General features: G+C 51.0%; 10 protein-coding genes and 1 long non-coding RNA gene across 11 annotated transcripts in view; 1 reads left to right on the top strand and 10 right to left on the bottom strand.

The window, feature by feature from the left end:
* Positions 1-19,308, top strand: part of LOC146536522 (uncharacterized) — a 63,169-nt gene extending 43,861 nt beyond the window's left edge. Inside the window, exons 11-14 of the long non-coding RNA XR_014878249.1 lie at positions 10,354-10,480; positions 10,556-10,725; positions 18,937-19,063; positions 19,139-19,308. This is a non-coding gene — a long non-coding RNA (uncharacterized LOC146536522). The remainder of the gene's footprint in view (positions 1-10,353; positions 10,481-10,555; positions 10,726-18,936; positions 19,064-19,138) is intronic.
* Positions 5,239-6,241, bottom strand: LOC146536544 (histone H3-like). Its single transcript, XM_085190172.1, has one exon. The coding sequence runs from the start codon at positions 5,895-5,897 to the stop codon at positions 5,487-5,489; it is 411 nt and encodes a 136-aa protein (XP_085046298.1). The 5' UTR covers positions 5,898-6,241; the 3' UTR covers positions 5,239-5,486.
* LOC146536545 (histone H2B) lies at positions 6,817-7,451 on the bottom strand. The gene has a single exon (XM_085190275.1). It carries the CDS (start codon positions 7,402-7,404, stop codon positions 7,030-7,032), a length of 375 nt encoding a protein of 124 aa, XP_085046401.1. The 5' UTR covers positions 7,405-7,451; the 3' UTR covers positions 6,817-7,029.
* Positions 7,901-8,409, bottom strand: LOC146536546 (histone H2A). Its single transcript, XM_085190142.1, has one exon. It carries the CDS (start codon positions 8,380-8,382, stop codon positions 8,008-8,010), a length of 375 nt encoding a protein of 124 aa, XP_085046268.1. The 5' UTR covers positions 8,383-8,409; the 3' UTR covers positions 7,901-8,007.
* LOC146536547 (uncharacterized) lies at positions 9,009-10,211 on the bottom strand. Its single transcript, XM_085190126.1, has one exon. The coding sequence runs from the start codon at positions 10,081-10,083 to the stop codon at positions 9,220-9,222; it is 864 nt and encodes a 287-aa protein (XP_085046252.1). The 5' UTR covers positions 10,084-10,211; the 3' UTR covers positions 9,009-9,219.
* Positions 11,785-12,415, bottom strand: LOC146536548 (histone H4). The gene has a single exon (XM_085190146.1). It carries the CDS (start codon positions 12,313-12,315, stop codon positions 12,004-12,006), a length of 312 nt encoding a protein of 103 aa, XP_085046272.1. The 5' UTR covers positions 12,316-12,415; the 3' UTR covers positions 11,785-12,003.
* LOC146536549 (uncharacterized) lies at positions 17,653-18,794 on the bottom strand. Its single transcript, XM_085190128.1, has one exon. It carries the CDS (start codon positions 18,664-18,666, stop codon positions 17,803-17,805), a length of 864 nt encoding a protein of 287 aa, XP_085046254.1. The 5' UTR covers positions 18,667-18,794; the 3' UTR covers positions 17,653-17,802.
* A 1,059-nt stretch (positions 19,309-20,367) lies between the features above and the next one.
* LOC146536550 (histone H4) lies at positions 20,368-20,995 on the bottom strand. Its single transcript, XM_085190147.1, has one exon. It carries the CDS (start codon positions 20,896-20,898, stop codon positions 20,587-20,589), a length of 312 nt encoding a protein of 103 aa, XP_085046273.1. The 5' UTR covers positions 20,899-20,995; the 3' UTR covers positions 20,368-20,586.
* Positions 20,996-21,518: 523 nt separating this feature from the next.
* Positions 21,519-22,159, bottom strand: LOC146536551 (histone H3-like). The gene has a single exon (XM_085190130.1). The coding sequence runs from the start codon at positions 22,052-22,054 to the stop codon at positions 21,644-21,646; it is 411 nt and encodes a 136-aa protein (XP_085046256.1). The 5' UTR covers positions 22,055-22,159; the 3' UTR covers positions 21,519-21,643.
* Positions 22,160-22,973: 814 nt separating this feature from the next.
* On the bottom strand, positions 22,974-23,657 carry LOC146536552 (histone H2B). Its single transcript, XM_085190136.1, has one exon. It carries the CDS (start codon positions 23,559-23,561, stop codon positions 23,187-23,189), a length of 375 nt encoding a protein of 124 aa, XP_085046262.1. The 5' UTR covers positions 23,562-23,657; the 3' UTR covers positions 22,974-23,186.
* A 651-nt stretch (positions 23,658-24,308) lies between these two features.
* Positions 24,309-24,807, bottom strand: LOC146536553 (histone H2A). Its single transcript, XM_085190144.1, has one exon. The coding sequence runs from the start codon at positions 24,788-24,790 to the stop codon at positions 24,416-24,418; it is 375 nt and encodes a 124-aa protein (XP_085046270.1). The 5' UTR covers positions 24,791-24,807; the 3' UTR covers positions 24,309-24,415.
* Positions 24,808-25,169: the final 362 nt, after the last annotated feature.

Genomic DNA, 25,169 nt, shown 5'->3' on the forward strand with positions numbered 1-25,169 from the left:
GCTGCATAAGTCAGGTGGGGCCTCACGAAACTCTTGTAGAGCGCCAATCGTGTCCGCAGCGGAAGGCGCGAGCGGAGGAGCGGGCGCAACATGAAAAGCGCCGTTTTGGCAGCATTGGCGGCTTTCTTTATGTGTTTATTCATTTTTAATTGGCGGTCGATAATGACTCCGAGGTAGGTGGCGGTGGGCGACCAGTGCACTTGTTGGCCGAGCAGGTTCAACGGAGGAGGCGGTCTCAGTCGGCACCCAAACGAAATGGCCTGGGTCTTGGCCACGTTCAGAGTGAGCCTCCACTCCGACAGCCAGCCCGGCAGTAGGTCTAGGGCGCGTTGCAGCTTGGCGGCGGCGTGCTCCGGGTTTAGACTCTTCGTGAGCAGGGCGATGTCGTCGGCATAGAGTGCCAACATCGAGCCCTGCTCTGTAGGGATATCGTCCGTGTACCAGGTGTAAAGGGCAGGAGAGAGAGTACTGCCCTGGGGTACCCCGGCGGCGATCAGGTGGCTGCTGGATATTGCACTCTCCACTCTGACGCGGAACGTCCTGCCCTCGAGAAAGGCGGCGAGGACGCGCACGATGTGGAACGGGGTGCCGGCGCGGAGAATTTTCAATAATAGACCTGGGTGCCAAACGCGGTCGAATGCGCTGGCGACGTCCAGGAAGGCTGCCACTGCACTCTCCTTCCTATTCATTGCTGCCGCTGCAAAGTGTATTACTCGTGCGATTTGCAGCGAAGTTGAATGACCGCTGCGAAAGCCAAACTGTTCGGGCCGCGGTTGTAGGTGCGGCGAGAGAAGCGGTAAGAGGAGCTTCTCGAACAGTTTGGCTATCGTGTTGAGTAGGGTGATGGGGCGATATCCGTCCGGACGTTGCGGGTTCTTTCCTGGCTTGGGAATCATTATGACCAGGCCCTCCTTCCACGCCTGGGGGTAATGGCCCAGGCGTAGAATTGCGCTGAAGAGCCTGGCCATAGCGGCGATTAGTCTTCCTGTTATGTGTCTGAAGGCGCTGTTGGGCACTCCGTCGATCCCGGGGGCCTTCTTTGGCTTCAGGCCCCGGATCGCTTTCTTCACTGATGATGGTGAAAAGTGTGGAGGTGGCGGGAGCGTATCACACGAGGACAGTGAAGTGAAAAGAGCCTCGACTTCATTCTCAATTTCGGCATGGCGGTCCGGACACTCGCTGTGATTTGGGCGAAATTGGTCGGCCAGGTGTTCGGCCAGTACTTCGGCGCGCTCCTCCGAGGTGTACCGGAGGGCGCCGTCACTGTGCAGAATTGGCCTGGCGGGTGGCCTCTTCCTCATTATTTGGCGATTTAGCTTATGATACGAAGATTGGTCACAGCTGGCGCGCTCGATTCGTTTCTCCCAATTGGCAGTATCGCGGTCCTCAAGCGCTGCCTTGATGCGCTCGATTTGGCGGTTGAGCTTGGTTTTAAGCGCCGGGTCTCTGGTCCTCTGCCACTCAGAGCGCGTCCTCCTTTTTTCGGCGATGAGGGCGAGGATTTTCTTCGAGGGTGGAGGCAAACCACGAGAATTGTGAGGGATAGTGGCAGAATTCATTGCCCTGCGTATCTGCGCCATAATGTTGCGCTCCAGTCGGTCGATACTGTCAGCGTCAACGAGTGGATCGACACAGGGTGAGGGTTCGGCTTGAAGTGCGGTTGCGAAAAGCTCCCAATCGACGCGTTCTCTAGTTGGAGGGCCTCTGGCTAGTGTCGTCTCGCCCGCGATGGTGGCCAAGACCGGCTGATGATCAGAGCCGAAGGCGTCCGGTAGTACCTCCAGGTTGATGGCCTCAAGTCCACGATGCACAACCAAATCGATAGTAGTAGGGTTGTGGCTACCGACGTCCGAGTAGTGAGTCGGTTCGTCGGGGCCCTCCACTTCGTATCCGCTTCTTTGGGCGTCACGGAAAAGAAGCCTCCCTGCCTGGTTGTTGGAGCCACAACCCCAGGCAGTATGGTGCGCGTTCCAGTCCCCTGCGGCCAGAGTCGGGGTATCACTAGAGACTAGCTGCCGTACAGTATTAATGTCCAGGCGGACGCCGCCCGGGCGATAAGAGGCGTATACCTTCATTGGTTTATTGTTGTGTTGTATTTCGACACCCAGAGCTTGAAGTGACTGGGTGTCGATAGCAGGCAGCGGCTGAGCGACCAGGCCCCTGCGGGTCGCAACAAGGAGGCCCCTGAGTTTATTCTCTCGAGTTGTGTCCAATCTCAGCACGTTGTAGCCCGAGATATTTGAAGAGAAACCGGCGTTGAGATGGGTTTCGTTTATTAATGCGATGTCAATATTGTTTGTGTGCAACAGGTGACGGAGGGCGGGTATCTTCCTCCGCAGCCCCCGGGCGTTCCAGTAAACAATCCTAATTTCGGGTGTGAATGGTAAGAAGATTTTTCATGCCCTCTATGACACACTGGACAGGGTCTTGACCTTCCCTCAGGGCGAGGAGAACGTCCTTGAGGGTGTCAAGAGCCCTGTCAATGGCGATAAGTGCAGGCTGCGTCCTGGCCTGCGTCTGCCGTGTGTAGGTTGTGGTAGCAGTGGCGCCTGCAGCGGGGGCTGCGGCGGCGGGTTGGCGGGAAGTGGAGGCCGCGGGGGTGGCGGACGTGGCTCTGGCTTGCTCCTCTTGCCGCCTCGTCCTCTTGCCCCCTCTCTTCTTAAGGCGTCTTCCGCCTTTTTCAGTGGGCGGGTTGGCGGGGGCCATAAGGTTGGTGGCCTCGCTCTCCGCTTCCACAGTGTTAACTTCCGCTCGAGGAGCGGTCCTCAACGCCCTTCGCGTGGTATCTACTTGAGAGAGGGCTACCGTGCCGGCCCTCTTGTTACGCAATTCTCGCTTGTACTGCGGGCAAGCCGTGTGATTCGCTGGATGTGCGCCGCCACAGTTCGCGCAGGTCGCGGCAACGTCGAGGGGCCTCGGGCAATCGCTCGCGGCATGTTCGTCACCGCACCTCACACATGCCAACCGCCGGTGGCATCCGTGGCTTGAATGTCGGAAACCCTGACACCGGTGACACTGGGCCGGGCCCTTTTTGTTCCTCCAAGACTCAATTTTAATGCCCTGCATATATAGTAATTCAGTGACTTCGTAGATGGCCGGTACAAGATCGGGTGTGTTGGCCAGTATTGCAAAAAATATGCAGCCAGGGCGCCCCCTTCTCGCCCTAATCGGTCTTACATATTCTGCCTTGAAGCCTAACTCTCCTAAGGCTTCGGTAATTTCCTCTGGCGTGGTGGTGGCAGGCAGTCCTCGGATCGCCACCTTTCGGCTACGCTCGGACGGGAGGGCGTATGAGAACCAAGATAGCTGTTGGTCTTTCTCTGTCTCACACAGGTATCGTTGAATAGTTCGATACTCTTCGGCTGAGTTCGGGGAAAATCGTATGCCTTTCCCGAAGGGGCGGGCATTCGGCGGATGGCCGAGGCGTTCTTTTAGAGCCTTGAAGTGTAATGTCCAGTTAGACAATTCCTCTACAATCAAGGGGGGAATTCTAGGTTTAGGTTGCGAGGGCTGTTGTGGCCCCGCTAGAGAAGCTGATGCACTAACCTGTGCTGCCGAGCTGGATCCAGTGGTGCGCAGCGCATCGGCGAATGTAGTAGAAGCGGGTGTAGTAGAGGCGGGTGCCGGCGAGGGCGCCGGTACTGTTGTCGCACATGCGGGGGCGTTGGGCGTGGCGAGGGGCGCCGGTGCTGTTTCAATCCTCCTGTATATGCGCGGATCGCGCTGGGGGAGGGGCTTAGCGCACAAACGTTTGGGCGTTGACAAGGTTAATTCTGAGGCGCCGTCCGAGGTGCGTGGGCGTCTCGCAGGTGTCAATGAGATTGGGTTGATATCCAAGGCGGTCGGTGCGTCCGGGGCTGCGGAAGAACCGTGGCCGGCGCGTGCGCGGTCCAGTTCCCTACCCTGATCAGTGAGGAACATAGCAATATGTGCCAGCAATGATTGGGAGAGAACCCCACGCTTCTGCAGCTCGGCCACGGCTATGATGTCAGAGTGCAGCGAGGTACGCGGTGAAAATTCCAGGTCCACTTGCGGGGGTGCGGAAGGAGAGCGGCGGGGTCGGGAGGCGCCCCTATCTACGGGTCTGCTCCTTTGGGATATCACTGGCACTGTCACTTCGCGGGCGCTCTCAGCGGGAGGCGCGATGGCACCGGCGGAGCCAGCAGCGGCGGGCGCGGCAGCCTGCGCGGCATCGGGCGCGGCGACGGACGCGGCGGCGGAGCCAGCGGAGGCTTGCGCGGCGGGCGCGGCAACGGGGCCTGCAGCGGCACGCGTGGGGAACGCGACGGGAGAGGTGGCGGAGGCACGCGCGACGGGCGCGGCAGCGGTGCGCGCAACGGGCGCGGCAGCGGCGGCGGTGCGCGCAACGGGCGCGGCAGCGGCGGCGGTGCGCGCAACGGGCGCGGCAACGGCGGCGGCGGCACGCGCAGCGGGCGCGGCGGAGGCAGCGACGGCGGGCGCAGCAGAGGTGCGCGCGGCGGCGGTTGCGGTGGCAGATGGCGATCGGGCGCGCGGGCGAGAGCGCGAACGCGACCGACGTTTTCCCTTTCGGTCACTCATGATGAGTGAGCGAGATGGCATGCACTATACGTCCGCTTCGGCAGTCATCGGGCCCTAGAGCGGGACCGCGAGGTCCGATGGAAACAGATGTACACTTATGATGGTGATGGTGATGGTACACTATACACTCAACACTGGTTACACTGGGTCGTAGGTGGCTATCGCAACGCAGAGGCGCAGGCAAAACTTGGTACTTATTTCGCAGGAAATAATAGCAAGTTCTTGACCGTATGAAGACTCGTACCGAGAGAGGTGTTCACCGCTCGGCGGACGGGTAGAAACCCTTATGTCGCATATTTTTTGACCCTCTCTAAATATATACCCCCCCCTCTACGTTCGGCTGTGTTCGGCTCCACTCGTTGGTCATGCGTATGTGGAGTAGGGGAGAGGGGGGGGGGGGGGGGGGATTATGCTGATGATAACAATAATAATTAAAATAAAAGTTATAGTACATAGTATAGTATAGTGCACGCAATTATTATTATCATAATTATTTATATATATATATATATATATATATATATATATATATATATATATAAATGATTATCGTGCATGGATAGATAGTGTAATATATAATATAATATCTCTCTATCTCTCTACGTTGCAAGTGCAAGTATGTTGTATTTATTATTATTATTATTTTTTAAATTAAGTATTATTATTATTATTATTAGTATGTATGTTTGTTTGCATTGAATATTGCCCCGTACAGATGAACAGTGCGACACAGTACGACACGAGGACGGACGGACAGCCAGCCCAGACGGTTCTTTGTACACGTGTGAAACGACAACGTATATAAATATCAGAATAATTTGTGGCCCTGAGAAGGGCCTTTTGGTTTCACAACACACACAATATACACAATCGTGTATATTGTTTGTTTGTTCGTTTGTATTGCAAGCAAGCAAGCTAGCTGGCAATTACGCACGTTCGCCTCTGATCCTGCGGGCGAGCTGGATGTCCTTCGGCATAATGGTGACGCGTTTCGCGTGGATCGCGCAAAGGTTGGTGTCCTCGAAGAGGCTCACCAGATACGCCTCGCTCGCCTCCTGGAGGGCCATAACGGCGGAGCTCTGGAACCGCAGGTCCGTCTTGAAGTCCTGCGCTATCTCGCGCACCAAACGCTGGAAGGGCAGCTTGCGGATCAGAAGCTCCGTGCTCTTCTGGTAGCGACGAATCTCGCGGAGGGCGACGGTGCCGGGCCTGTACCTGTGCGGCTTCTTCACGCCGCCGGTGGCAGGTGCGCTCTTGCGAGCCGCCTTCGTGGCGAGCTGTTTGCGCGGCGCCTTACCACCGGTGGACTTGCGGGCGGTTTGCTTGGTACGAGCCATCTTGCACTACTACTGAACTGAACGCGGTACTGAACTGAAGTGAACTGTTACGCGCGGGCACGTCTCGCTTCGTCCAAAGTAATATTGGAAGTGTTCAAAAAAGTGGGGCGCGGCGGCGCCTTATAAAACGTCAGGGGGGGAGGGGCGGGGCACGTGCCGTCCCTTTCGCACGCGGTGCGGTGGCGAGTCGGGCGTCGGGCGGTGAGAGTGCCTCGTCGATGCCGTGCTGTGTACGTCTTCTGTGACTATGCGTCGGTCGCAGTGAAATAATAATGAAATGAAGAAGAGAAGAGAAGAGAAGAGTAGAGATCAGATCAGTCATCAGTAGTAGTTGGCGCGTCGGCCGGGCCCGGCATCATCGGGCGTCGGTCAGTGCTATCTATCTATCTATCTATCTATCTATCTATCTATCTATCTAACTAACACACTCGTGTGTTAGTTAGATAGATAGCTAGCTAGCTAGCTGGCTGGCTGGCTGGCTGGCTGGCTGGCTGGCTGGCTGGCTGGCTGGCTGGCTGGCTGGCTGGCTGGCTGGCTAGGAGGTTCTATTACATGAATACGACATTATAATAATATTATTAATAGGCTACGTGCGTTTCTAACGGGGGTACATAAAAATAATAATAATAATAATTATTATTAGGATTAATTATCGTTATGTGGTGATGATAATAATTATTGTATTATTCTTTCTTAATTAATATTATGTCATTAGTTAATTGTCATTCGTGTGCGTGCGTCTATTAATGTATTATTATTTTCATCTGAGAGTAGCAACACTATTTATTTATTTATTTATTTATTTATTTATTGAATTTATCACGCTCACACACAATAATATTTACACTTAGAACTAGGTGTAGGTAGGGAGACGTTTTGCGAGAAACTGTTTTTGTTTTATTTTTAAACACGACTCATATAGTGGCCCTTAAAAGGGCCTTTTGAGAATGCGCGCGACGACCGATGATGACGATGATGATGTAGTCGATGCGTAGTGTAACAGCACCAGTGCAGACACACACACTTTAGCACGAGAACACGGACGGATACACGCGCGCACACACACACATCGTCACACGGCACGTTCGCGAGCGCATTCGATTTTTAACTGTCGTCTCTTCGACGGACCACTTCACTTGGAGCTCGTGTACTTGGTGACGGCCTTGGTGCCTTCGCTGACGGCGTGCTTGGCCAACTCGCCGGGCAACAGGAGCCTCACGGAGGTCTGCACCTCCCTGGACGTGATCGTGGACCTCTTGTTGTAGTGGGCGAGTCGCGACGCCTCGGCGGCGATACGCTCGAAAATGTCGTTCACGAACGAGTTCATGATGGACATCGCCTTGCTGGAGATTCCGGTGTCCGGGTGGACTTGTTTGAGCACTTTGTAGATGTAGATGGCGTAGCTCTCCTTCCTCTTGTGCTTCTTCTTTTTCTTGTCCGACTTGGAGATGTTCTTTTGGGCCTTGCCGGATTTCTTGGCGGCCTTTCCGCTAGTCTTGGGCGGCATGATAAGAAAGGTTTGTAATTAGTACTATCGATGAGAAAGGTACACACTCTCTGTCGTGCCAGGATGGAATTGTCAGCACCACTTTAAATGAAACCACAGTTTCAACTACTCTATAAAAGCCCTATAAAGAAAAATAACTTACCCTGAAGTTATGTGATATGTTATGTTATATGCAGTTTCAGTAAAAGAAGCGCTGCCTCTTCCACCTGTATATTATGTGTGTGTGTGTGTGTGTGTGTGTGTGTGTGTGTGTGTGTGTGTGTGTGTGTGTGTGTGTGTGTGTGTGTGTGTGTGTGTGTGTGTGTGGGTGGTCTGTTAGACAATTTTTTATAATATCGAAATTGATGTGTGCCTAAAATTGTTATATATATATATATATATACTTATTCATGACCGTCCACACTATGTAGTGTCATGCTTTATATATTTTGTTTGTTTTAGAAGACGTCTCGCTTAATGAAACAATTTATGCAATTTCGAAGCGTTCACGGAAATATTTTGTGGCCCTTAAAAGGGCCTTTTCACAAAAAAAAAAAAAACCCAAAAATTTCAGAAAACCAAATCCACACCCACACACGCACACACGCACTAGGGGTGTCAGGATTAGGCTTTCTTCTCAGTCTTTTTGGGTAAGAGGACTGCCTGGATGTTGGGCAGTACACCGCCCTGAGCGATCGTAACTCCCGAGAGCAACTTGTTCAGCTCCTCGTCGTTACGGATCGCCAATTGGAGATGCCTCGGGATGATTCTGGTCTTCTTGTTGTCCCTAGCGGCGTTTCCGGCCAACTCGAGCACTTCGGCGGCCAGATACTCCATCACGGCGGCCAGGTAGACCGGTGCACCGGCTCCCACGCGTTCGGCGTAGTTGCCTTTTCTCAAAAGCCTGTGTATACGTCCCACTGGAAACTGAAGTCCGGCACGGTTGGAACGAGACTTTGCCTTTCCCTTCACTTTGCCACCTTTGCCGCGACCCGACATGTTGAACGATAGTTAGATGAATTTGAAAGACAATATTTAAAAAAAAGCCCGTTTTTTGAAATAAGTACTCGTGTATCGCGCGCACGTTGAGCGGGGACACGAGCGAGCGTTCTCGTAGACGATTGCTCACGACGATGCACGACGATGCACGACGGTGTACAACGACGATGCGCGACGGTGTACGACGACGCACGACGATGCACGACAATCGCCGAAGTAAACAGAAAGCTAGCTAGCTGTTCAGCCTAGAAACGGATAATAAAAATATACTATAGTAAATATATATAATACAGATAACAATATATACACTTAATATATATATACTTTTTTCTTTTTTTTTTTTTTTTTTTTTTAAGACCATACAACAATTGGTCACAAAATTATATTGTTAATGAAGTAGGAGTTTATTATTTGTGACACTAATTTTGAATGAATATTGAGAATTGAGTAATCTAATAGTGGATTCACCGACTTACCAATCACTCATGATACTGTGAATATATTGATTGATTTAATTGATTATATTACATAATATAAATTTTCGTAGCACACGAGACGTTCGTCGTAGAAGAAACTGTACCACCGTTCATTGATACAACATATGTATGTATGGCGTATTTGGAAAGTTTTGTTAGCCCTGAGAAGGGCTTTTTGTCGTGCTACCGTTGCACATGTATATATACATATATATACGTATATACACCTACCTATCGTCGTCACACATACACACAACACACACACACACAACACTCGCCACGAGTTATTCTCGTGTAGTGCGCGTTATTTAACGTCCGTTTAGCAATTGTATATAGATAGATATATGTCTATTTTATTTATTCACTTTTTCGGCGTGGCGGACGCGGCCTTCTTAGCCGCCGGCTTGGCTCTGGGCGTGGCTGCCTTCTTTGGTTTGGGCGCTTTGGGCTTCTTCGTCGGCGGCTTGGCGGTCTTCTTCGCCTTAGAAGCGGCGGCGGTGGCGGCGGCGGCTCCGCCCTTCGCCTTCGAAGCGGAGGATGCGGCGGCGGCGGCTTTCTTGGCTGCCGTGGCGGCGGGCTTCTTCTTCGCGGCGGCCGCCTTTTTGTCCTTCACTGTCGTCTTCGATTTGGACTTGGACGGCGAGGACGCTGCGGCGGCGGCGGCGGCGGCGGCTGCTGCCGCTGCTGCTGCTGCTGCTGCGGCCCCCTTCTTGCCGGCCCTGCCGCCTGCGGACGCCGCGGCGGGAGCTCCGGACGCCTTCTTCTTCTTCGACCTAGACGAGGCGGAGGCCGACGACGACGATGCGCCGGAAGCTGCGGCGGAGGATCCCTTGCCGGCGCCGCCGGCCGCAGACTGCTTGCTCTTCGAAGCGGACGACTTGGACTCGAGCTTGAAACTGCCAGAAGCGCCCTTGCCCTTGGTCTGTATCAGGGCACCGGACTCGACGGCGCTCTTTAGATATTTTCTGATGAACGGGGCCAATTTCTCGGCGTCCACTTTGTACTGGGCCGCTATGTACTTCTTGATAGCCTGCAGAGACGAACCGCTGCGCTCCTTGAGCTCCTTGATGGCGCTGTTGACCATCTCGGAGGTTTTGGGGTGGGTCGGTTTCGCTTTTGGCTTCTTGGCGGCGGCGGCAGCGGCGGCGGCGCCGACCGCTGACTTGGGCTTCTTCGCCGGGGTGGCGGGTGCGGGAGCTTCTGATGCTACTGCTGCGTCGGCCATTATTATTATTATTATTATTATTTATTACACGCACACGCACGCACACGATCACTCACAAAGAGCAATAAATTGTTATGAACGCGGAAAGTATAGTTTATATTGATATATACGTTGTACGTTGTACTGGCGTGGCAGAGGTCGCTAGTGGCAGTAAGAGCGGTAGCGATACCGTGAGGAGAGCCGCGGTGTCGCTGGACATTTTCTCGTACGAACGCTCGAAACTTTTCACTAACAGGCGTCTAGAAAATTATAATTTTTACATTATTTCAGATGTTGAGAGGGACCCGCCACCCGTGAGGGCCTCGTCCGTGAACCCGTCGACCGGCTCGCGGGCCGAGCGCCACGACACGCGTTGATTTGACGGAATTACGAGCTGTCGAATACGTCGAAGTGCTACGTGCGTACCTCCGGTCGTGTTTAAAAGTTATTTTTCTCTATAAAAATTTATTGAAACGATTTTCCGTTTCGACAGATCGAAAGCGAAGAATACCCGCCCGCCCGGAGATATCGAAAGATCGCCGTGCGACGGTCCGTCGACCCCCTCGAGGACCTCCAAGTGGAGCATCGTAAAACACCCGATGCCCTCGCTGAGCGACGGTCCACCGCGGCCGCCGTTGTCGAGTACGCGGAGTGTTTACAGGGGTGAGTGTGTGTGTTTGTGTGTGTGTGCATATATATATATATATATATTATTAAGATATATATAATTCTTAATGTTTACTTTTCTTCCCTCTATCAAGATTTTAACTTTAATACCAAACAAAATAATAATATATTCAATATATAATCATGTGCACATCGTACTCGCCGCCGTTGTCGTCGTCGTAGTCGTAGTCGTAGTAGTGATCAGTCCATTTCGTACATACAGAAGGAGACGAGCGTCACGTGACGGATGATGCTGCTATGATATATATATATATATATATATATATATTCTCATTTAATTAATTGTAATGATTTACTTTTTCATTCGTTACGGACGACCGACCGTGCATAATCAATCAAATATTAATAATATACATACACAATGTATCATATATAATAGATACATACATCACACTTGTGGGCTATAGCATCACAGGGTGATATGCTAATGATACGAGATTTAATGAATTGAACTCCTTTATTATATATTTCCGCTACGCTACGTTGGTGGAACATAATTTCACAATTGCATTTGTAGCGAATAAATTCAGGGCGCGCTGATATTATAGCGTAGCGTTTTAACTAACAATTGATATTTATAAATAATATTAATACTTGTGCAATACCCTCCCTACACAATCATAATACGGATGGATATAACTTTATAACTTACTTACCTGCCTACTTGCTCGCTCGCTACATCTCTTAAGTATAAACTGTGCGCTTTGGTTACAACATGAATATGTATGTAGTAGTAGTAGTAGTAGTAGTAGTACAGTGAGTGTGCAGTGTGTAGCAAAATATATCAACATGTCACACACATACACATTTTCAATACTTACATTACCTACCTACCTACCACAGTTATGAGTTAGAGCTACTTGGATGTTATTCATACTAAATACATATTGTTCGGTTCGGTCCAGTCCATATCCACCAAATATAGTAAGTGAGTAACTAGTAGTGCACACTCGGAGCGCTGAACTTTTAATAAAGTCAACGTCCGGGACGTCCGTGTGGTTAAGAAACATAAATTTTATTTAATTCTGAAATTTGTGCGGCCCTGAGAAGGGCCTTTTGTTTATGTGAAACCGACGGAGAGAGAGAGAGAGATTATGCGGTCTGGTTCGAGCTGGATCACACACACAATCGAGATGTAAACGACGCGATTACACCGACTGACCACCGCGCTCGCGCGCCCGAACGCAAACACACACACTAAATTCTCACACTCTCGTCGGTTTCACTTCGGTTCGGCGGTTGGCGGTTAAAATATTAACCGCCGAAGCCGTACAGAGTGCGCCCCTGCCGCTTCAGGGCGTACACGACGTCCATGGCGGTGACGGTCTTCCTCTTGGCGTGCTCCGTGTACGTGACGGCGTCGCGGATCACATTCTCGAGGAACACCTTCAGCACTCCGCGAGTCTCCTCGTATATCAGGCCGGATATACGTTTGACGCCGCCCCTGCGGGCGAGACGACGGATGGCCGGCTTCGTGATGCCCTGGATGTTATCGCGCAGCACTTTCCTGTGACGCTTCGCTCCGCCTTTTCCCAGACCCTTTCCACCCTTACCGCGACCGGTCATGTTGACTATGTGACGGCGGTATGCACACTTCTGGTATTACTTCTAACGCTCCGCTCCTCGCGAGTGACGGGGAGACGTTCAACTGCGAACGTACGGTAGAAACTTATGTCGCATATTTTTTTTTTTTTTTTTTTTTTTTTCGGACTTGACTTTAATGCTGTTAGCCTTACTGGCCTTTACAGCGACACCGGGTGGGTAGGGAAGAGGGTACTCTGTCCCTGAAAATATGCAGGCACTGTGTGGCTGCCTGTGGGGAGTGCCGACGACGCAAGGGCGCCCCCTGCGGGGCTCGAACCTCGGCTTGCGGTCGTCGAGCGGGCTGGGAGTTTCCCTATTCTAAGCAAAGCCGGCCGCGACACAGAAGCCGCGACCGGGGGATAAAATTAGACTAATCTAAGGGAGCTAACAGTCCCTAACCGCTGGACCCGACGGCGCCGAGGCGCCGCCGGGCCGTGAGATAAGCTAGACTACGTCGTCGATTCCGGCGACGACGGTGTGTGTGTCGTGCGTGTGTAGTGTGTTTCCTACCTACGTACGGGCCGTTTGCTACGGTAATGGCGTCATCGGGGTCTAAGAGGACGCTACGCGGGCGTCTACGAATCGCGTGAGGCGTGTAATTACACGCCGCGGCGACGAGGGGGTTCGCGTGCGAGCCTGCGCGCTCAAAGTAGCGCTTCGCTAAGCGTTTGCAGTGCTCGTGAATCGATTCCAGTTCAAAATCTCTATGTAGGTCGACATTACGCACGTACCAGGGGGAACCTGATGCGATGCGCAGGAATTTATTTTGCACTTTTTGCAAGGGAGCAAGCTTGGTGTGCGCGAACGCAACGCAAGCGTAAGTGAGGACAGGTCTAATACAAGCTTTGTATAGTGTCAGCTTATTTCTAAGTGACATTTTACTATTCTTGTTTATGAGATAATATAATCTATTGAGAATGTACTTTGCTTTATTGCAGACTTTTGTAATGTGGGGTTTGAAAGTTAATCTAGAGTCTAGAGTGACACCTAGATATTTGACCTGTTTTTCCCAGGGAATGGGTTTGTCTAAGAGATGGATGGTAGAGACTCTAATATTTTTATTGAGAGGGAAGAGTATTGCTTTACTCTTCTCGGGATTGACTTCGATTCTCCATTGGCGGAACCACTCACCGAGTGCGCGGGCCGCTTTCTGGAGTCGATCTTTTAATAGGATAGTACAACGCGAGGTTGTGAAGAGGGCTGTATCGTCGGCGTACATAGCCAGGTGAACACCCGGAGTGAGCGGGATATCACTGGAGTACAACGAGTACAGGATAGGACTTAGCGTAGAGCCTTGTGGCACGCCTGCGCGGAGGAGGCGGGGGGAAGAGAGAGTGCCTTCGACTTTATAGCGAAAGTATCTATTCGAGAGAAAGTCCCGCAGGATGTGTACGAGACAGTCTGGCAAGCCGTAAACGGCGCGCAGCTTGTAAATCAAGCCGTTATGCCAGACTTTATCGAAAGCTTTCGCTATATCGAGAAAAATAGCAGCTGTATTGCTGTGAGAAGGATCCCTAAGGTTGTATCGAGCTATATGCTCTACAACACGGTGGACTTGATGTATGGCGGAATGTTTCTTTCTGAAACCGAATTGCTCATTGCAGAGCAGAGAGTCGGCCTCTACCACCTCTGAGAGTCTAACGAGAATGATTCTCTCGTAAATTTTACCTAAACAGCTGAGAAGGCTGATAGGTCGATAACTGGACGGGATATTCCGCGGCTTATTAGGCTTGGGAATGCCTATGACTATGGCCTCCTTCCATTCGTCGGGGAATGAGCACGACTTAAGAAGGGAATTGAAAATAATGACCAATAGAGATATGAACTGAGCCGGTAGGGACTTGAACATTCTATTAGACAATTTATCGGGCCCCGGGGCCTTCCTATCTTTGAGGTTTTTGATGATGACTTTGACCTCGTCTTCAGAGGTCGGGCGGAGCGGTTCCCCTTGCGGGGGCGTCAGCGCCCATTCTGCGACCGCGGAATCCACACGCGCAATGTGGCTCGGATCGCAGGGCTGACTACTCGGGGTACATTGAGCCTCTAAACTGTCAGCGAGACATTCCGCTTTTTCGGTGTCATCGGCGGCAATTGAACAATCTGACCTAACTAGAGGAGGCATAGTCGAGAGACAATCGACTCTAAAAGCTCGCGACAGCGCCCAGAATGCCTGGTGCGATGGTGCGAGCCCCTCGAGCTTCTTATCCCACGACTCACCGCGCAGAAGTTCGAATTCGAATCGAACTCTCCTCTTTAATCTGTAAAATTCCCTACGATTTTTGTCAGTCGGGTAGGTATCGTGTCGTCGCATAGCTACGTTCCTGCGTCTAATCAATCGCCTGAGCTTTTCTGAGATATCAAACCTACCGTCGGGTAAGTTTGTTACCTCTTTCGAACAACTCTGGATTGTATTTAAAATATAATCGGTAAATTTATTCGCCGCGTCTATCGCTAGCGCCGCGGAGTCGGCGATGCCAGGTATTAATTCCTTAAGAGGGGATTCATTCGAGCGGAGGAGCTTTGCGAATCTCCTCCAGTCGACCACAGTTTTGGTGGGAGGGCCAGAGGGGCGCTCGTCACCTAACTTGAGAATGACAGGACGATGGTCCGAATCTAGGTCGAGAATGGTATCTATTGAACGTTGCGACAGTGCAACGTTCGAAAGTATGGCAATATCGAGTACATCGCCTGTGCCGAGGACACTAAAGCGAGTGGGAGAAGGCGGGCCTATAACACAAGCGTTATATTTCTCTGTGAAGGCTAGAAGCCTCTTGCCGCTGACATTAGTCACCGACGAATTCCAAAGTCTATGTTTGCAATTGAAATCCCCGATCAGAAGGACCGAGTCTCCCATACTAAGTAGCGCCAAAATGTCGCTTTCTAATAATTGCCTAGACGGCGAACGATAAACTGAAGCTATAATTAAAGGCTGATGGCCTGTGAGGAATACCTGACACACCGACGCCTCGGCTGCTTCGAGAGACGGAGGGTCGAGTGGTATACAGTGTAAATTCTTCTTGTAATAAATCATAGTGCCTCCACCGTGGGTGGCTCTATCATTTCTTACAATCCTGTAGTTCGCAATGCCAGGACTACGAACAGCAGGTTTAAGAAAAGTCTCCTGTATACATAAGATATCTATTTGATGGGCGTGCGCGAAGGCGCTCACAGCCTCTTTTTGGCGTTTGACACCGTTTGCGTTAAAGGTCGCTATTGACAGGGCTCTAGGTTTAATACGCGCGAGTTGCGAGTCAGCGGGCCGTGGGGTAAATCTATTTATGACCGCCATTGGAAAAATTTAAACCGCGACGAAGCCTTGAATGGCTTCGATGAGATCTATATGATCTATAATAACTTGAGCGCGATCGTCGGAACCGTTCGTGTTCCTAAGTTTCGCCGCGAGGACTTTGATTTCTTTGAAATCAAAACATCTAGCGAATCTTAACACAAGTGCTAAGTCGCTAGCGTTAGAAGAGGGGGCGGGCGCGGCGCGGGAATGCGCGGGTGCGGGCGCGGGCGCGGCGCGGGAAGGCGCCGGGCGCAAGGGCGCGATCGCGGTCGCGCCGGAAGGCGCGAGCGCGGGGCGGGGAGCCGCTACCTGAGGGGTAGGCGGCTGTACCGGTGCCGCGGCGAGGGCGACGACCGGTGTAGGTGCGGGTTTAAACCACGCATTCTCTTTAGGGAGAGGGGCGGGCTCGTATTGAGTAGGAACCGGCTCCTTTTTATTGGAGGTGCGCTTTTTGCCTCCGCGCCTAGTGCGTCTGCGCGGCGCGCGGGAACATCCGCGATAGTTCGCGGGATGGCCCTGCGTCTCGCATAGCACGCAGCTTGGGGGCACAGCGGGATCGGGGACTTTGCGGGGACAATCCGCAGTCGCGTGATCGTCTAGGCACTTAACGCACCTAGGCCGCGCGAAACAATTGCGGGCAGAGTGCCCGTATAATTGGCAGCGATGACACTGCCCAATGAGACCCCTCGTATGTGGGGGTTCGACTCTGATGCCGGTGAGAGAACACACCGACCTCAGATTGAATATTTCCTTTCCCTCCTTAGTGAGGTCAAGGATGACTAACACGATATCGAATTTCGCTTTGGTACGCGAATTATAGAGACGGTGCGCCTGGCGCACGGGGTAGCCTTTGCTACGAAGGTCATCTAACACGAGATCGACTTCGATCTCTTTGGGAATGCCCTTGAGAACGACGCGCAATTGGCGCTCGTCCTCCAGGGCGTAAGAGTGGTACCCTATCTGGTACTCACGAAGGAAAGAGGTAAATTGTCGGTGTTCCGACGAAGACCTAACTTGGATTTTGATTCCAACCTGCGTTAAGCGCGCGGTGGAATATTGGACATTGTGGCTATTGAGCCACTGCGACACCTTGCCCCATTTGTGCTTATCTTGCACATAAATGGGCGGCGGGGGTTTAACGCGGGGCGCGCGGGGGGGTACATCCTCTTCCCGCTCAACCGCAGAGGCGGGGGCAGGGGAGGGGAAAACCGTTAAGTCGTTCGCGCGGGAACGCCGGCCGTCGGGTTTGTTCGCCTTTTTGGGCGGGGGGGGGGCCTTAGGGGCCCTGGCCTTACGCTTGGCCGAGCGCGATCCGACGGTCTCGAAACCGTCATCGTCCGAATCGGAGGACAGGCAAGTGCCCTCCTCCATCTCTACCTCAGTCTGGATCGGCGTAGGGGCACGAGAATGCTCCCTCGGCGGGGCGACTCCGAGGTCGCAAGGCCCACCGGAGAACAACGGCTCATCTTCGGCACTCGGGCCGGCAGCTGAAGGCTGCATATCGGCATCCGGGCCGACCTCTGGCGCGCTAGGCGAGCTAGGCGCATCGTGTCGCGTTTGCGCGAACTTCATCACGGCGTTGAATGCCTCCCCGTGGAAGGTCTCTAAGTACCTCAGCAGCTCGGAGCTACTGAGGCCGGCCATGCTTTGTCTCTCCCCTCACCTTGCGGCGAGGGACGGGGTGTGTGCTTTAAAACTAACACTATATATAACAAGCAAAATCTACCGTCGGTGAACAGTAGGTGAGTACCTATCTAATAACAACTGTGTATTCACTTACTGAACAAACAATCCGGACGCTGGAAACGAGCGATGCGGGACTCGGCAACCACAGGGCAACGCAGCGCAGCAGGACGCCACGCAGCTCAGCAGTCGCAGGAATCCGCAGCACAACACTAATATAAATACAGTATCACTTCGACAAGGGATCGAAATAAATATAATAGCCCAATTGTGCGACCTCACCGAAGCAAGGCCGAATCGGATCTGGCTTTTTGTCGTGCTACCGTTGCACATGTATATATACATATATATACGTATATACACCTACCTATCGTCGTCACACATACACACAACACACACACACACAACACTCGCCACGAGTTATTCTCGTGTAGTGCGCGTTATTTAACGTCCGTTTAGCAATTGTATATAGATAGATATATGTCTATTTTATTTATTCACTTTTTCGGCGTGGCGGACGCGGCCTTCTTAGCCGCCGGCTTGGCTCTGGGCGTGGCTGCCTTCTTTGGTTTGGGCGCTTTGGGCTTCTTCGTCGGCGGCTTGGCGGTCTTCTTCGCCTTAGAAGCGGCGGCGGTGGCGGCGGCGGCTCCGCCCTTCGCCTTCGAAGCGGAGGATGCGGCGGCGGCGGCTTTCTTGGCTGCCGTGGCGGCGGGCTTCTTCTTCGCGGCGGCCGCCTTTTTGTCCTTCACTGTCGTCTTCGATTTGGACTTGGACGGCGAGGACGCTGCGGCGGCGGCGGCGGCGGCGGCTGCTGCCGCTGCTGCTGCTGCTGCTGCGGCCCCCTTCTTGCCGGCCCTGCCGCCTGCGGACGCCGCGGCGGGAGCTCCGGACGCCTTCTTCTTCTTCGACCTAGACGAGGCGGAGGCCGACGACGACGATGCGCCGGAAGCTGCGGCGGAGGATCCCTTGCCGGCGCCGCCGGCCGCAGACTGCTTGCTCTTCGAAGCGGACGACTTGGACTCGAGCTTGAAACTGCCAGAAGCGCCCTTGCCCTTGGTCTGTATCAGGGCACCGGACTCGACGGCGCTCTTTAGATATTTTCTGATGAACGGGGCCAATTTCTCGGCGTCCACTTTGTACTGGGCCGCTATGTACTTCTTGATAGCCTGCAGAGACGAACCGCTGCGCTCCTTGAGCTCCTTGATGGCGCTGTTGACCATCTCGGAGGTTTTGGGGTGGGTCGGTTTCGCTTTTGGCTTCTTGGCGGCGGCGGCAGCGGCGGCGGCGCCGACCGCTGACTTGGGCTTCTTCGCCGGGGTGGCGGGTGCGGGAGCTTCTGATGCTACTGCTGCGTCGGCCATTATTATTATTATTATTATTATTTATTACACGCACACGCACGCACACGATCACTCACAAAGAGCAATAAATTGTTATGAACGCGGAAAGTATAGTTTATATTGATATATACGTTGTACGTTGTACTGGCGTGGCAGAGGTCGCTAGTGGCAGTAAGAGCGGTAGCGATACCGTGAGGAGAGCCGCGGTGTCGCTGGACATTTTCTCGTACGAACGCTCGAAACTTTTCACTAACAGGCGTCTAGAAAATTATAATTTTTACATTATTTCAGATGTTGAGAGGGACCCGCCACCCGTGAGGGCCTCGTCCGTGAACCCGTCGACCGGCTCGCGGGCCGAGCGCCACGACACGCGTTGATTTGACGGAATTACGAGCTGTCGAATACGTCGAAGTGCTACGTGCGTACCTCCGGTCGTGTTTAAAAGTTATTTTTCTCTATAAAAATTTATTGAAACGATTTTCCGTTTCGACAGATCGAAAGCGAAGAATACCCGCCCGCCCGGAGATATCGAAAGATCGCCGTGCGACGGTCCGTCGACCCCCTCGAGGACCTCCAAGTGGAGCATCGTAAAACACCCGATGCCCTCGCTGAGCGACGGTCCACCGCGGCCGCCGTTGTCGAGTACGCGGAGTGTTTACAGGGGTGAGTGTGTGTGTTTGTGTGTGTGTGCATATATATATATATATATATTATTAAGATATATATAATTCTTAATGTTTACTTTTCTTCCCTCTATCAAGATTTTAACTTTAATACCAAACAAAATAATAATATATTCAATATATAATCATGTGCACATCGTACTCGCCGCCGTTGTCGTCGTCGTAGTCGTAGTCGTAGTAGTGATCAGTCCATTTCGTACATACAGAAGGAGACGAGCGTCACGTGACGGATGATGCTGCTATGATATATATATATATATATATATATATATTCTCATTTAATTAATTGTAATGATTTACTTTTTCATTCGTTACGGACGACCGACCGTGCATAATCAATCAAATATTAATAATATACATACACAATGTATCATATATAATAGATACATACATCACACTTGTGGGCTATAGCATCACAGGGTGATATGCTAATGATACGAGATTTAATGAATTGAACTCCTTTATTATATATTTCCGCTACGCTACGTTGGTGGAACATAATTTCACAATTGCATTTGTAGCGAATAAATTCAGGGCGCGCTGATATTATAGCGTAGCGTTTTAACTAACAATTGATATTTATAAATAATATTAATACTTGTGCAATACCCTCCCTACACAATCATAATACGGATGGATATAACTTTATAACTTACTTACCTGCCTACTTGCTCGCTCGCTACATCTCTTAAGTATAAACTGTGCGCTTTGGTTACAACATGAATATGTATGTAGTAGTAGTAGTAGTAGTAGTAGTACAGTGAGTGTGCAGTGTGTAGCAAAATATATCAACATGTCACACACATACACATTTTCAATACTTACATTACCTACCTACCTACCACAGTTATGAGTTAGAGCTACTTGGATGTTATTCATACTAAATACATATTGTTCGGTTCGGTCCAGTCCATATCCACCAAATATAGTAAGTGAGTAACTAGTAGTGCACACTCGGAGCGCTGAACTTTTAATAAAGTCAACGTCCGGGACGTCCGTGTGGTTAAGAAACATAAATTTTATTTAATTCTGAAATTTGTGCGGCCCTGAGAAGGGCCTTTTGTTTATGTGAAACCGACGGAGAGAGAGAGAGAGATTATGCGGTCTGGTTCGAGCTGGATCACACACACAATCGAGATGTAAACGACGCGATTACACCGACTGACCACCGCGCTCGCGCGCCCGAACGCAAACACACACACTAAATTCTCACACTCTCGTCGGTTTCACTTCGGTTCGGCGGTTGGCGGTTAAAATATTAACCGCCGAAGCCGTACAGAGTGCGCCCCTGCCGCTTCAGGGCGTACACGACGTCCATGGCGGTGACGGTCTTCCTCTTGGCGTGCTCCGTGTACGTGACGGCGTCGCGGATCACATTCTCGAGGAACACCTTCAGCACTCCGCGAGTCTCCTCGTATATCAGGCCGGATATACGTTTGACGCCGCCCCTGCGGGCGAGACGACGGATGGCCGGCTTCGTGATGCCCTGGATGTTATCGCGCAGCACTTTCCTGTGACGCTTCGCTCCGCCTTTTCCCAGACCCTTTCCACCCTTACCGCGACCGGTCATGTTGACTATGTGACGGCGGTATGCACACTTCTGGTATTACTTCTAACGCTCCGCTCCTCGCGAGTGACGGGGAGACGTTCAACTGCGAACGTACGGTAGAAACTTATGTCGCATATTTTTTGACCCTCTCTAAATATATACCCCCCCCTCTACGTTCGGCTGTGTTCGGCTCCACTCGTTGGTCATGCGTATGTGGAGTAGGGGAGAGGGGGGGGGGGGGGGGGGATTATGCTGATGATAACAATAATAATTAAAATAAAAGTTATAGTACATAGTATAGTATAGTGCACGCAATTATTATTATCATAATTATTTATATATATATATATATATATATATATATATATATATATATATATAAATGATTATCGTGCATGGATAGATAGTGTAATATATAATATAATATCTCTCTATCTCTCTACGTTGCAAGTGCAAGTATGTTGTATTTATTATTATTATTATTTTTTAAATTAAGTATTATTATTATTATTATTAGTATGTATGTTTGTTTGCATTGAATATTGCCCCGTACAGATGAACAGTGCGACACAGTACGACACGAGGACGGACGGACAGCCAGCCCAGACGGTTCTTTGTACACGTGTGAAACGACAACGTATATAAATATCAGAATAATTTGTGGCCCTGAGAAGGGCCTTTTGGTTTCACAACACACACAATATACACAATCGTGTATATTGTTTGTTTGTTCGTTTGTATTGCAAGCAAGCAAGCTAGCTGGCAATTACGCACGTTCGCCTCTGATCCTGCGGGCGAGCTGGATGTCCTTCGGCATAATGGTGACGCGTTTCGCGTGGATCGCGCAAAGGTTGGTGTCCTCGAAGAGGCTCACCAGATACGCCTCGCTCGCCTCCTGGAGGGCCATAACGGCGGAGCTCTGGAACCGCAGGTCCGTCTTGAAGTCCTGCGCTATCTCGCGCACCAAACGCTGGAAGGGCAGCTTGCGGATCAGAAGCTCCGTGCTCTTCTGGTAGCGACGAATCTCGCGGAGGGCGACGGTGCCGGGCCTGTACCTGTGCGGCTTCTTCACGCCGCCGGTGGCAGGTGCGCTCTTGCGAGCCGCCTTCGTGGCGAGCTGTTTGCGCGGCGCCTTACCACCGGTGGACTTGCGGGCGGTTTGCTTGGTACGAGCCATCTTGCACTACTACTGAACTGAACGCGGTACTGAACTGAAGTGAACTGTTACGCGCGGGCACGTCTCGCTTCGTCCAAAGTAATATTGGAAGTGTTCAAAAAAGTGGGGCGCGGCGGCGCCTTATAAAACGTCAGGGGGGGAGGGGCGGGGCACGTGCCGTCCCTTTCGCACGCGGTGCGGTGGCGAGTCGGGCGTCGGGCGGTGAGAGTGCCTCGTCGATGCCGTGCTGTGTACGTCTTCTGTGACTATGCGTCGGTCGCAGTGAAATAATAATGAAATGAAGAAGAGAAGAGAAGAGAAGAGTAGAGATCAGATCAGTCATCAGTAGTAGTTGGCGCGTCGGCCGGGCCCGGCATCATCGGGCGTCGGTCAGTGCTATCTATCTATCTATCTATCTATCTATCTATCTATCTATCTAACTAACACACTCGTGTGTTAGTTAGATAGATAGCTAGCTAGCTAGCTGGCTGGCTGGCTGGCTGGCTGGCTGGCTGGCTGGCTGGCTGGCTGGCTGGCTGGCTGGCTGGCTGGCTGGCTAGGAGGTTCTATTACATGAATACGACATTATAATAATATTATTAATAGGCTACGTGCGTTTCTAACGGGGGTACATAAAAATAATAATAATAATAATTATTATTAGGATTAATTATCGTTATGTGGTGATGATAATAATTATTGTATTATTCTTTCTTAATTAATATTATGTCATTAGTTAATTGTCATTCGTGTGCGTGCGTCTATTAATGTATTATTATTTTCATCTGAGAGTAGCAACACTATTTATTTATTTATTTATTTATTTATTTATTGAATTTATCACGCTCACACACAATAATATTTACACTTAGAACTAGGTGTAGGTAGGGAGACGTTTTGCGAGAAACTGTTTTTGTTTTATTTTTAAACACGACTCATATAGTGGCCCTTAAAAGGGCCTTTTGAGAATGCGCGCGACGACCGATGATGACGATGATGATGTAGTCGATGCGTAGTGTAACAGCACCAGTGCAGACACACACACTTTAGCACGAGAACACGGACGGATACACGCGCGCACACACACACATCGTCACACGGCACGTTCGCGAGCGCATTCGATTTTTAACTGTCGTCTCTTCGACGGACCACTTCACTTGGAGCTCGTGTACTTGGTGACGGCCTTGGTGCCTTCGCTGACGGCGTGCTTGGCCAACTCGCCGGGCAACAGGAGCCTCACGGAGGTCTGCACCTCCCTGGACGTGATCGTGGACCTCTTGTTGTAGTGGGCGAGTCGCGACGCCTCGGCGGCGATACGCTCGAAAATGTCGTTCACGAACGAGTTCATGATGGACATCGCCTTGCTGGAGATTCCGGTGTCCGGGTGGACTTGTTTGAGCACTTTGTAGATGTAGATGGCGTAGCTCTCCTTCCTCTTGTGCTTCTTCTTTTTCTTGTCCGACTTGGAGATGTTCTTTTGGGCCTTGCCGGATTTCTTGGCGGCCTTTCCGCTAGTCTTGGGCGGCATGATAAGAAAGGTTTGTAATTAGTACTATCGATGAGAAAGGTACACACTCTCTGCGTGCACGACGGTGTCGGTTAAAAAATTTCGTCGGATCCGGGTCGGTAGTCATTCCGTTCTGTGGACGCACAAGCGCTTACGACGCGCGCCAGCCTTTAAGAGACGAAATTGACCAAGTACGTGTACACACGTCACAATCATCCAAACCACCTCCCCCCCCCCCCCCCCCCCCGAACATATTATCATTCGTATACTTTTAAATTTGAAATTTATAAGATACATGTAGGAAATTAAAAATTTGTTTACATTACGTATACAGGATGGAATTGTCAGCACCACTTTAAATGAAACCACAGTTTCAACTACTCTATAAAAGCCCTATAAAGAAAAATAACTTACCCTGAAGTTATGTGATATGTTATGTTATATGCAGTTTCAGTAAAAGAAGCGCTGCCTCTTCCACCTGTATATTATGTGTGTGTGTGTGTGTGTGTGTGTGTGTGTGTGTGTGTGTGTGTGTGTGTGTGTGTGTGTGTGTGTGTGTGTGTGTGTGTGTGTGTGTGGGTGGTCTGTTAGACAATTTTTTATAATATCGAAATTGATGTGTGCCTAAAATTGTTATATATATATATATATATACTTATTCATGACCGTCCACACTATGTAGTGTCATGCTTTATATATTTTGTTTGTTTTAGAAGACGTCTCGCTTAATGAAACAATTTATGCAATTTCGAAGCGTTCACGGAAATATTTTGTGGCCCTTAAAAGGGCCTTTTCACAAAAAAAAAAAAAACCCAAAAATTTCAGAAAACCAAATCCACACCCACACACGCACACACGCACTAGGGGTGTCAGGATTAGGCTTTCTTCTCAGTCTTTTTGGGTAAGAGGACTGCCTGGATGTTGGGCAGTACACCGCCCTGAGCGATCGTAACTCCCGAGAGCAACTTGTTCAGCTCCTCGTCGTTACGGATCGCCAATTGGAGATGCCTCGGGATGATTCTGGTCTTCTTGTTGTCCCTAGCGGCGTTTCCGGCCAACTCGAGCACTTCGGCGGCCAGATACTCCATCACGGCGGCCAGGTAGACCGGTGCACCGGCTCCCACGCGTTCGGCGTAGTTGCCTTTTCTCAAAAGCCTGTGTATACGTCCCACTGGAAACTGAAGTCCGGCACGGTTGGAACGAGACTTTGCCTTTCCCTTCACTTTGCCACCTTTGCCGCGACCCGACATGTTGAACGATAGTTAGATGAATTTGAAAGACAATATTTAAAAAAAAGTTTCGTTTTTCGTTTTTCGATTGAGCAGTATGCTGTTGGCCATATCGGCCTCTACAGCGTCACCGGACTTGGGGAGGCCGAGCTAGACGAGCTCTGACCTTGGCATGGCTACCGTGGAAGGTACCAACAAAAGAGAACACAGTGGCGCAAGGGCGTCTCCTTTGAGACTCGGACCGCGACTTGCGAACACCGTTCGTAGTGGGGGGCTTTGCTTCGATCGGTTCGACCAAAGCCTACTGGGGAGGGCTCTTGATGCCCTATTGGATTAATGAGTGCGGGCTCCTCTCGCGCCGAGGCGCGATTGGGCCACAGTAAAGCTGGGACCTCGTCTC

Source organism: Heliconius melpomene, chromosome 9 (genome assembly GCF_056956725.1).
Source record: "Heliconius melpomene rosina isolate 202511_hmr_F chromosome 9, ASM5695672v1, whole genome shotgun sequence".
Classification (NCBI taxonomy): Eukaryota; Metazoa; Arthropoda; class Insecta; order Lepidoptera; family Nymphalidae; genus Heliconius; species Heliconius melpomene.

What these genes read in the sequence shown, in the direction of transcription:
- LOC146536544 (XM_085190172.1), bottom strand. Translation starts at nt 5,897, where the DNA reads ATGGCTCGTACCAAGCAAACCGCCCGCAAGTCCACCGGTGGTAAGGCG.
- LOC146536545 (XM_085190275.1), bottom strand. Translation starts at nt 7,404, where the DNA reads ATGCCGCCCAAGACTAGCGGAAAGGCCGCCAAGAAATCCGGCAAGGCC.
- LOC146536546 (XM_085190142.1), bottom strand. Translation starts at nt 8,382, where the DNA reads ATGTCGGGTCGCGGCAAAGGTGGCAAAGTGAAGGGAAAGGCAAAGTCT.
- LOC146536547 (XM_085190126.1), bottom strand. Translation starts at nt 10,083, where the DNA reads ATGGCCGACGCAGCAGTAGCATCAGAAGCTCCCGCACCCGCCACCCCG.
- LOC146536548 (XM_085190146.1), bottom strand. Translation starts at nt 12,315, where the DNA reads ATGACCGGTCGCGGTAAGGGTGGAAAGGGTCTGGGAAAAGGCGGAGCG.
- LOC146536549 (XM_085190128.1), bottom strand. Translation starts at nt 18,666, where the DNA reads ATGGCCGACGCAGCAGTAGCATCAGAAGCTCCCGCACCCGCCACCCCG.
- LOC146536550 (XM_085190147.1), bottom strand. Translation starts at nt 20,898, where the DNA reads ATGACCGGTCGCGGTAAGGGTGGAAAGGGTCTGGGAAAAGGCGGAGCG.
- LOC146536551 (XM_085190130.1), bottom strand. Translation starts at nt 22,054, where the DNA reads ATGGCTCGTACCAAGCAAACCGCCCGCAAGTCCACCGGTGGTAAGGCG.
- LOC146536552 (XM_085190136.1), bottom strand. Translation starts at nt 23,561, where the DNA reads ATGCCGCCCAAGACTAGCGGAAAGGCCGCCAAGAAATCCGGCAAGGCC.
- LOC146536553 (XM_085190144.1), bottom strand. Translation starts at nt 24,790, where the DNA reads ATGTCGGGTCGCGGCAAAGGTGGCAAAGTGAAGGGAAAGGCAAAGTCT.